This window comes from Salmo trutta, chromosome 14, assembly GCF_901001165.1.
Source record: "Salmo trutta chromosome 14, fSalTru1.1, whole genome shotgun sequence".
NCBI classification, from domain to species: Eukaryota; Metazoa; Chordata; class Actinopteri; order Salmoniformes; family Salmonidae; genus Salmo; species Salmo trutta.
In genome coordinates, this window is record NC_042970.1 from 82510175 (window position 1) to 82522674 (window position 12500).

General features: G+C 41.6%; 1 protein-coding gene across 2 annotated transcripts in view; it reads right to left on the reverse strand.

Annotated features, from left to right (window-relative positions):
* LOC115147659 (protein tweety homolog 3) overlaps nt 1-12500 on the reverse strand; it is a 64877-nt gene that overhangs the window by 26074 nt on the left and 26303 nt on the right. For both annotated transcript variants that reach the window (XM_029689953.1, XM_029689952.1), the window contains exons 3-4: nt 3475-3586; nt 2432-2652 (exon numbers count right to left, since the gene is read on the reverse strand). In XM_029689953.1, the coding sequence (XP_029545813.1) occupies nt 2432-2652; nt 3475-3586 (333 nt within the window). The remainder of the gene's footprint in view (nt 1-2431; nt 2653-3474; nt 3587-12500) is intronic.

Sequence of the window (12500 nt, forward strand, 5' to 3'; positions counted from 1 at the left end):
AAGCACTATATAACACTATATAACACTATATAACACCATATAACACTATATAACACCATATAACACTATATACAACACTATATAACACTATATAACACCATATAACACTATATAACACCATATAACACCATATAACACTATATACAACACTATATAACACTATACAACACTATACAACACTATATAACACTATATACAACACTATATATAACACTATACAACACTATATATAACACTATATAACACTATATAACACTATATAACACTATATAACACTATATACAACACTATATATAACACTATTTAACACTATATATAACACTATATAACACTATATAACACTATACAACACTATATATAACACCATATAACACTATATAACACTACATAACACTATACAACACTATACAACACTATACAACACTATATAACACTATTTAACACTATTTAACACTATATAACACTATACAACACTATACAACACTATACAACACTATATAACACTATTTAACACTATTTAACACTATATAACACCATATAACACTATATACAACACTATATAACACTATATATAACACTATACAACACTATATAACACTATATAACACTATATAACACTATATAACACTATATAACACTATATACAACACTATATAACACTATATACAACACTATATAACACTATATAACACTATATAACACTATATACAACACTATATAACACTATATACAACACTATATATAACACTATATAACACTATATACAACACTATATACAACACTATATAACACTATAAAACACTATATATAACACTATATAACACTATATACAACACTATATAACACTATATAACACTATATAACACTATATACAACACTATATAACACTATATAACACTATATATAACACTATATAACACTATATATAACACTATATACAACACTATATAACACTATAAAACACTATATATAACACTATATAACACAATATACAACACTATATAACACTATATAACACTATATAACACTATATAACACTATATACAACACTATATAACACTATATAACACTATATAACACTATATAACACTATACAACACTATACAACACTATATAACACTATATACAACACCATATAACACTATATAACACTATATAACACTATATACAACACTATATAACACTATATAACACTATACAACACCATATAACACTATATACAACACTATATAACACTATATAACACTATACAACACTATATAACACTATATAACACTATATAACACTATATAACACTATATAACACTATATACAACACTATATAACACTATATATAACACTATACAACACTATATAACACTATATAACACTATATAACACTATATACAACACTATATAACACTATATACAACACTATATAACACTATATAACACTATATAACACTATATACAACACTATATAACACTATATACAACACTATATATAACACTATATAACACTATATATAACACTATATACAACACTATATAACACTATAAAACACTATATATAACACTATATAACACAATATACAACACTATATAACACTATATAACACTATATACAACACTATATAACACTATATAACACTATATAACACTATATAACACTATATACAACACTATATAACACTATATAACACTATATAACACTATACAACACTATACAACACTATATAACACTATATACAACACCATATAACACTATATAACACTATATAACACTATATACAACACTATATAACACTATATAACACTATATAACACTATACAACACCATATAACACTATATATAACACTATATAACACTATATAACACCATATAACACTATATAACACTATATAACACTATATAACACCATATAACACCATATAACACCATATAACACTATATAACACTATACAACACCATATAACACTATATAACACTATTTAACACTATATAACACTATATAACACTATACAACACTATATAACACTATATAACACTATATAACACTATATAACACTATATAACACTATATACAACACTATACAACACTATATAACACAATATATAACACTATATAAGACTATACAACACTATATAACACTATATAAAACTATACAACACTATATAACACTATATAACACTATATAACACTATATAACACTATACAACACTATATACAACACTATATAACACTATATACAACACTATATAACACTATATAACACTATATACAACACTATATAACACTATATAACACTATATACAACAGAGTCAGGTACAAATATATAATATAACAGAATAAATAAGACAATATATAAAGGAAGGCAGGTCTTCAGCTACTCCAGCAGATAGAACTATAATAGTAACCATGTATAGTACATGTATACAGCTGTAACTCACCTGTACCAGTCAAAGGCTTCAGTCTTGATGGCCAGGTCTTCTAGTGAGATATCAGAGTTACTCCAGAAGGGGATGTCCACCATGAGTCTGACCAGTTCATCCAGCTGACCCTGGAGCTTCTGGACGATAGACACATAGTCAGTCTGTTCAGAGTAGACCGTCTCCAACTGGACCAGACCTCCCTCCACTGTCTGGTTCAGAGACAGGGCACTGTCCGTCACCTAGAGAGACAGACAGAGAGACACATCTGGGAGTGGTTTTTGGAATCTGGAAACTCTTGAGAGGTAGTATGAAAGTGGAGGGATGTTATCGCTCTGTGTGGTAGGATGAAAGTGGAGGGATGTTAGCCCTTAGTGTGGTAGGATGAAAGTGGATGGATGTTAGCGCTCTGTGCGGTAGGATGAAAGTGTATGGATGTTAGCGCTCTGTGCGGTAGGATGAAAGTGGAGGGATGTTATCGCTCTGTGTGGTAGGATGAAAGTGGAGGGATGTTATCGCTCTGTGTGGTAGGATGAAAGTGGATGGATGTTAGCGCTCTGTGCGGTAGGATGAAAGTGTATGGATGTTATCGCTCTGTGCGGTAGGATGAAAGTGGAGGGATGTTAGCGCTCTGTGCGGTAGGATGAAAGTGGAGGGATGTTATCGCTCTGTGTGGTAGGATGAAAGTGGATGGATGTTAGCGCTCTGTGCGGTAGGATGAAAGTGGAGGGATGTTATCGCTCTGTGTGGTAGGATGAAAGTGGATGGATGTTAGCGCTCTGTGCGGTAGGATGAAAGTGTATGGATGTTAGCGCTCTGTGCGGTAGGATGAAAGTGGAGGGATGTTATCGCTCTGTGTGGTAGGATGAAAGTGGAGGGATGTTATCGCTCTGTGTGGTAGGATGAAAGTGTATGGATGTTAGCGCTCTGTGCGGTAGGATGAAAGTGGAGGGACGTTAGCGCTCTGTGCTTATGTTTGGAGTATACATGTTAGTGTGTGTGTGTGTGTGTGTGTGTGTGTGTGTGTGTGTGTGTGTGTGTGTGTGTGTGTGTGACTGTCCCACCAGTTTGTCGACCCCTGCCACGGTGCGGTTGGCGTGCCGTAGAGAATACGCCAGTCGGTTGGCTCCGTCACATGACTCCCCGTTTCCATAGAAACCCACGGCAATGCCGGCACTGCAGAAAAGACAGGAAACAGGAAGTGTTATCTCATTGGCCGATATCACAGAAAGTGTTATCACATTGGCCAATATCACACACACACACACACACACACACACACACACACAGTCCAGCCTCTGTGTGCGTGTTTGCTGTTCTATCACCCACCAGCAGGAGACAGTGTGGAGTAGACAGACAGACAGACAGACAGACAGACAGACAGACAGACAGACAGACAGACAGACAGACAGACAGACAGACAGACAGACAGACAGACAGACAGACAGACAGACAGACAGAGTCCCAACCTCTCCCTACGGCTATAGGACTACCAAGAATCACACTGTGGCTGGACAATGGCCGGGTCGCCAGACCACACATAATGTGATTACTCTGCAGCGCTGGCTCCGGCAAAAACACACACACACACACACACACACACACACACACACACACACACACACACACACACACACACACACACACACACACACAGACAGACAGACAGACAGACAGACAGACAGACAGACAGACAGACAGACAGACAGACAGACAGACAGACAGACAGACAGACAGACAGACAGACAGACAGACACACACACACACCAGTGGGAGGGAGAGGGGGATACCTAGTCAGTTGTACAACTGAAATGTGTCTCCAGCATTTAACCCTCTGAATCAGAGAGGTGGGGGGGGGGCTGCCTTAATCAACATCCACGTTGGGCCAGCAACCTTTCGGTTACTGGCCCAACGCTCTAACCACTAGGCTACCTGTCGGTGATCACACACACACACACATCAGAGAGAGAGAGGGGGATCACACACACACATCAGAGAGAGAGGGGGATCACACACACACACATCAGAGAGAAGGGGATCACACACACACATCAGAGAGAGAGAGGGGGATCACACACACACATCAGAGAGAGGGGGGATCACACACACACATCAGAGAGAGAGGGGGATCACACACACACATCAGAGAGAGAGAGGGGGATCACACACACACATCAGAGAGAGAGAGGGGATCACACACACACATCAGAGAGAGAGAGGGGGATCACACACACACACACATCAGAGAGAGAGGGGGATCACACACACACATCAGAGAGAGAGGGGGATCACACACAGACACACACATCAGAGAGAGAGATGGGGATCACACACACACACACATCAGAGAGAGAGAGGGGGATCACACACACACACACATCAGAGAGAGAGAGGGGGATCACACACACACATCAGAGAGAGAGGGGGATCACACACACACACACATCAGAGAGAGAGAGGGGGATCACACACACACATCAGAGAGAGAGAGGGGGATCACACACACACACACATCAGAGAGAGGGGGATCACACACACACATCAGAGAGAGAGGGGGATCACACACACACACACACATCAGAGAGAGAGAGGGGGATCACACACACACACACACATCAGAGAGAGGGGGATCACACACACACACACACATCAGAGAGAGGGGGATCACACACACACATCATAGAGAGAGAGGGGGATCACACACATACATCAGAGAGAGGGTGATCACACACACACACACATCAGAGAGAGGGGGATCACACACACACACATCAGAGAGAGAGGGATCACACACACACACACACATCAGAGAGAGAGGGATCACACACACACACACATCAGAGAGAGGGGGATCACACACACACACACATCAGAGAGAGGGGGATCCTCCTCACTAACCAGTCCTCTGTTTGTCTCTGTCTGTAATGTCTTCTTATAACCATCATTATAGCCCTTCATTCTACTCCATTAACTACACTGTTAAACCCTGTGTGTGTGTGTGTGTGTGTGTGTGTGTGTGTGTGTGTGTGTGTGTGTGTGTGTGTGTGTGTGTGTGTGTCCACCCATTAAAAGAGCTCTGTGGTTATAAATCAGAGTTCTATGATGGACCTCATATTGTTATACCACAGAGATGGAGGGAGGGATGTGTATGCTAGACAATGGAAGGAAGGGGGAGGGAGAATCAAACAAATTCTCTCCCTCTCTCTTTCTCTCTTAAGCTCTCTCTCTCTCACTCCGTTTATTCTCACTGTTCTAATGCCTTCTTCTATCAGAGGACTTAATGACGTCCTCCATCCGCTTAGAGAGGGAGAGAGAAGCGAGATGGGGAGAGAGAGATAAATGGAGAGAGAGAGCGAGAGAGCGAGTGTGAGAGAGAAGGATATAGGTAAAAGCGTGTTCTCTCACTCCGTGAGGTCAGTGCCACTGCTACCTCAGAAACAGTGACAGAGGAGTGTGTATGTAAGTGTACGTAGTGTGTGTGTACATGTTTACACTGAGCGTATAAAACACTAGGAACATGACAGACTGACCAGGTGAATCCAGGTGAAAGCTATGACCCCTTATTGATGTCACCTGTTAAATCCACTTCAGTCAGTGTAGATGAAGGGGAGGAGACAACCTCTTAAGGATCCGCCCCTTTTTTCAATTTTCGCCTAAAATGACCCAAATCTAACGTCCTGCAGCTCAGGACCTGAAGCAAGGATATGCATATTCTTGGTACCATTTGAAAGGAAACACTTTGAAGTTTGTGGAAATGTGAAAGGAATGTAGTAGAATATAACACAAAAGATCTGGTAGAAATGTATAGAAAGAAAAAAACAACCGTTATTTTGTATTTTTTTTGTACCATCATCTTTGAAATGCAAGAGAAAGGCCATAATGTATTATTCCAGCCCAGGTGCAATTTATATTTTGGCAACTAGATGGTATCAGTGTATATGCAAAGTTTTAGACTGATCCAATGAACCATTACAATTATGTTCCACATTTTGTTTCAAGACTGCCCAAATGTGCCTAATTTGTTTATTAATAACTTCTCATGTTAAAAATTATGCACTCTCCTCAAACAATAGCATGGTATTCTTTCACTGTAATAGCTACTGTAAATTGGATACTGCAGTTAGATTAACAAGAATTTAAGCTTTCTGCCAATATCAGATATGTCTGTGTCCTGGGAAACGTTCTTGTTACTTCCAACCTCATGCTAATCGCATTAGCCTACGTTAGCTCAACCGTCCCGTGGAAGGGACACCGATCCCGAAGACATTTTTTAAAGAAGGATTTTTAAGGAAACAGAAAATAAATCACAATATCAAACAATTCGTCTGATCAAAATTGGATTAGAGGCCAAAATTGGAATAATATTCAAATCTTTTTTTCCATGTACATAAATAAAATGTCAAAGTGCAGATGATATGCCTACAGCCTCATGTCCAACCCAACGCTGATGAGGCGCCAGAAAATGGAGCCGAATTTTAATAGTACTTTAATGACATAAATACAGGCTAAACGCCAGCCATGTTTGACATATATAATGAAGGATAATTCACATTAACGTCTAAAGGCTTGATTCTGTCGACAAGCTCGAGGCTCGGTTCATTCAGATCAAATGCTCAGAAGACCACAGAGTGAAGGACAGGGCCTGTTGAGCACCACACATCACTCACCTTGAATCTGAGCGGAGGCGGTCAGCATTTTGAAACTATTTAACCATAAACGTAATTGTTTAAAACCTGGACGTGTCTTACCTTGTTTTAAAGTAGCCTAGCCAAAATACGACCATATCAATGTTGAAGGAATGATTTCAGAAACACTGCCATGGAAACCAGCATTTTTCTCATGTTCTATAGATTTTCAAATCAAAGATATTTTGTTGTCCAGCAGCCAAAGGCATAAATCCTAGTCATATTAGTAACCCATGCTAGTTGATGATAATCCTAGTTATATTAGTAACCCATGCTAGTTGATGATAATCCTAGTAATATTAGTAACCCATGCTAGTTGATGATAATCCTAGTTATATTAGTAACCCATGCTAGTTGATGATAATCCTAGTTATATTAGTAACCCATGCTAGTTGATGATAATCCTAGTTATATTAGTAACCCATGCTAGTTGATGATAATCCTAGTTATATTAGTAACCCATGCTAGTTGATGATAATCCTAGTTATATTAGTAACCCATGCTAGTTGATGATAATCCTAGTTATATTAGTAACCCATGCTAGTTGATGATAATCCTAGTTATATTAGTAACCCATGCTAGTTGATGATAATCCAAGTTATATTAGTAACCCATGCTAGTTGTTGATAATCCTAGTTATATTAGTAACCCATGCTAGTTGATGATAATCCTAGTTATATTAGTAACCCATGCTAGTTGATGATAATCCTAGTTATATTAGTAACCCATGCTAGTTGATGATAATCCTAGTTATATTAGTAACCCATGCTAGTTGATGATAATCCTAGTTATATTAGTAACCCATGCTAGTTGATGATAATCCTAGTTATATTAGTAACCCATGCTAGTTGATGATAATCCTAGTTATATTAGTAACCCATGCTAGTTGATGATAATCCTAGTTATATTAGTAACCCATGCTAGTTGATGATAATCCTAGTTATATTAGTAACCCATGCTAGTTGATGATAATCCAAGTTATATTAGTAACCCATGCTAGTTGTTGATAATCCTAGTTATATTAGTAACCCATGCTAGTTGATGATAATCCTAGTTATATTAGTAACCCATGCTAGTTGATGATAATCCTAGTTATATTAGTAACCCATGCTAGTTGATGATAATCCTAGTTATTGTCACGCTTGTCGTTGGAAATGGAGGACCAAAACGCAGCAGGTATGTGTACGCTCATTTCGACATTTATTTACTCAAAATGAACATACAAAAATAACAAAACGACCGACGAAACAGTCTTGAAAGGCTCACTCAGCAAAACAAGAAAATCTCCCACAAATGCACAGACAAACACACCCAACTAATATAGGACCTCCAATCAAAGGCAACACCAAACAGCTGCCTTCAATTGGAAGTCCACCCCAATTAACCCAACATAGAAACACACTCACTAGACTACACATAGAAATACATAAACATAGACCACAACTCAAAACCCTGAAATAATAAATCAAACGCCCTCCTAACTAACACACCACCCTGAACCACATAAAACAAATACCCTCTGCCACGTCCTGACCAAACTACAATAACAATTAACCCTTATACTGGCCAGGACGTGACAGTTATATTAGTAACCCATGCTAGTTGATGATAATCCTAGTTATATTAGTAACCCATACTAGTTGATGCATCTTTAGACCTAGCCTTTCATAATTTCCAATGGATATTTTCCATCTCTGCCACATGAAACCGCTCATGTGTGCGGTGGACGTTTGAGAACGGTGTTTTCCCGCTAATTGCATTTTGGAACATGTTGTTGTCCAACAGCCCACAGCCACGTGCGCATTGTTGAGTTTATAATGCGAAGAAAAACAGCTTTATCAACATTTCAAGCTAAAACGGTCTGATCTGTTGCATCAGCCTCATTGCTTAGTGTTTTATTTTTGAATGTGCAGTGGTTGTATGCATTTTGGATTTGTCATCCCAGAACTGTCCCGGAGTCTGTTTTCAACCGCAGACATGTTTTTTTATCATCCCAGGGATGACAGGGCATCAAAAGAATTTGGTTGAAACAGTAATGTTGCAATATATTATATGCTACCAAGGGTGACAAACCATCCTCCAGGAGACCCTCTAGGAGAGCCTTTAGTCTAGGAGACCCTCTAGGAGACCCTCTAGTCTAGGAGACCCTCTAGGAAAGCCTCTAGTCTAGGAGACCCTCTAGGAGACCCTCTAGTCTAGGAGAGCCTCTAGTCTAAGAGACCATCTAGGAGACCCTCTAGGAGAGCCTCTAGGATACCCTCTAGTCTAGGAGACCCTCTAGTCTAGGAGACCCTTTAGGAGACCCTCTAGGAGATCCTCTAGTCTAGGAGACCCTCTAAGAGACCCTCTAGGAGACCCTCTAGTTTAGGAGAGCCTCTAGGAGAGCCTCTAGGAGACCCTCTAGTCTAGGAGACTCTCTAGGAGACCCTCTAGGAGACCCTCTAGTCTAGGAGAGCCTCTAGGAGACCCTCTAGTCTAGGAGACCCTCTAGGAGATCCTCTAGGAGACCCTCTAGTCTAGGAGAGTCTCTAGTCTAGGAGACCATCTAGTCTAGGAGACCATCTAGGAGACCCTCTAGGAGAGCCTCTAGGAGACCTCTAGTCTAGGAGACCCTCTAGTCTAGGAGACCATCTAGGAGACCCTCTAGTCTAGGAGAGCCTCTAGGAGACCCTCTAGGAGAGCCTCTAGTCTAGGAGAGCCTCTAGTCTAGGAGACCATCTAGGAGAGCCTCTAGTCTAGGAGACCCTCTAGTCTAGGAGTCCCTCTAGGAGACCCTCTAGGAGACCCTCTAGTCTAGGAGTCCCTCTAGGAGACCCTCTAGGAGACCCTCTAGTCTAGGAGACCCTCTAGGAGACCCTCTAGGAGACCCTCTAGGAGACCCTCTAGTCTAGGAGAACCTCTAGTCTAGGAGACCATCTAGGAGAGACTCTAGTCTAGGAGACCCTCTAGTCTAGGAGTCCCTCTAGGAGACCCTCTAGGAGACCCTCTAGGAGAGCCTCTAGTCTAGGAGTCCCTCTAGGAGACCCTCTAGGAGAGCCTCTAGTCTAGGAAACCCTCTAGGAGGCCCTCTAGTCTAGGAGTCCCTCTAGGAGTCCCTCTAGGAGTCCCTCTAGGAGACCCTCTAGGAGTCCCTCTAGGAGACCCTCTAGGAGACCCTCTAGTCTAGGAGAGCCTCTAGGAGACCCTCTAGGAGACCCTCTAGTCTAGGAGAGCCTCTAGTCTAGGAGAGCCTCTAGTCTAGGAGACCATCTAGGAGAGACTCTAGTCTAGGAGACCCTCTAGTCTAGGAGTTCCTCTAGGAGACCCTCTAGGAGACCCTCTAGGAGAGCCTCTAGTCTAGGAGTCCCTCTAGGGACTTCTAGGAGACCCTCTAGGAGAGCCTCTAGTCTAGGAGACCCTCTAGGAGAGCCTCTAGTCTAGGAGACCCTCTAGGAGACCCTCTAGTCTAGGAGTCCCTCTAGGAGACCCTCTAGGAGAGCCTCTAGGAGACCCTCTAGGAGACCCTCTAGGAGACCCTCTAGTCTAGGAGACCCTCTAGTCTAGGAGACCCTCTAGGAGACCCTCTAGGAGACCCTCTAGTCTAGGAGACCCTCTAGGAGACCCTCTAGGAGACCCTCTAGGAGTTCCTCTAGGAGACCCTCTAGGAGAGCCTCTAGTCTAGGAGAGCCTCTAGTCTAGGAGACCCTCTAGGAGACCCTCTAGTCTAGGAGAGCCTCTAGTCTAGGAGAGCCTCTAGTCTAGGAGAGCCTCTAGTCTAGGAGACCCTCTAGGAGACCCTCTAGGAGAGCCTTAAAGGGGCAGTGTTGTATTCTGAGACTGGCTTTTTTTGCATATTGAAGCCTATAGGCAAAGTGTAGCCTACATTTTTGTCTGATTCTCTATAGTAAAAAAAATAGTAATGCATTTTATTTTGTAAAGTGGTTTCTTGCATCATACAGTTATGTAAACATTGTATTACAAGTAACTGGACAAGTGACTTAAGCTTTTGAACAAGTAAAAAATCTGTCCTACTTGTCCGAAAGCTAAAAAGCTAATGTCAAGCCCTACATATAATTAGTTAGCCCATGGACAGTTACAGTCATAGGCCTATAGAGACTAACAGAGTCAATCTATCCTGTCTTCCAATGACAGTGATTCCATGTGATTGGTTACATCGACCCAGAAAGCCCTGGCAAACAACTCACATAACAACCAACTAACAATAAGAAATAACGGAAGAACTACACATACAGCCAGAGAGAGAGAGAAAGAGCTCAATATCAAATATTTAACATCAACTATAACAGTTAATCATCAAATATTTAAACCTGCTAAACACATCGCTACCATGTAGTCACCAGTCAGGCACACACAGCTCCCTGTCTCTCCACTACATCATGAATATGCCATCTGCATCAAATCTGCTGCTGTCTCCATGGCAACCTTTCTAGGCCAGAGAGAACAGAGACAGAATGGTACAGAGAGAGAGAGAGAGAAGCAGAGTGCAGTGTTTGAAATGTGTTTGCCAAGGAAGAGGCAAGTCAGTGTAGAAGTGTGTGACGATAACGTGTGTGTGTGTGTGTGTGTGTGTGTGTGTGTGTGTGTACCCCAGCCAGCCAAAGGGTCCAATATGACCTAAATAATCTATTTCAGAAACACTGGGCTAATCTGACATCACTCTGTATCACACTATCACACTGCTTCACACGGAACAGACAGAATACACTTGTTTACCAGAGAGAGAGAGAGAGAGAGAGAGAAAGAAAGAGAGAGAGAGAAAGCCTAAACAAGTCACTGCAGATTCTCTCTCTCTTTTTCTCTCTCTCCCCTCCTGGCCCTGTTACTATGGTTACAGGGTCAATGACCTTGGTGTAGAAACTGTTCTATAAACACTGAAATTCCAGGGATTTTCCCCAAAATTCAGAACTGATTACCTTACAGTATACTGTAACAGTTCAGCAGTATTCAGCTTCTAACTGCGCTAATGTGAAATTGGCCCAGTTCTCCCAGATCTCCCAGTTCCCCCAGGTCCCCCAGTTCTCCCACATCCCCCAGGTCTCCCAGTTCCCCCAGGTCCCCCAGTTCTCCCACATCCCCCAGGTCTCCCAGTTCCCCCAGGTCCCCCAGGTCCCCCAGTTCTCCCAGTTCTCCCAGGTCCCCCAGTTCTCCCAGGTCCCCCAGTTCTCCCAGTTCTCCCAGGTCCCCCAGTTCTTCCAGGTCTCCCAGGTTCCCCAGTTCTCCCACATCCCCCAGGTCTCCCAGTTCTCCCAGTTCTCCCAGGTCTCCCAGGTCCCCCAGGTCCCCCAGTTCTCCCAGGTCCCCCAGTTCCCCCAGTTCTCCCACATCCCCCAGGTCCCCCAGTTCTCCCACATCCCCCAGGTCTCCCAGTTCCCCCAGGTCCCCCAGTTCTCCCACGTCCCCCAGGT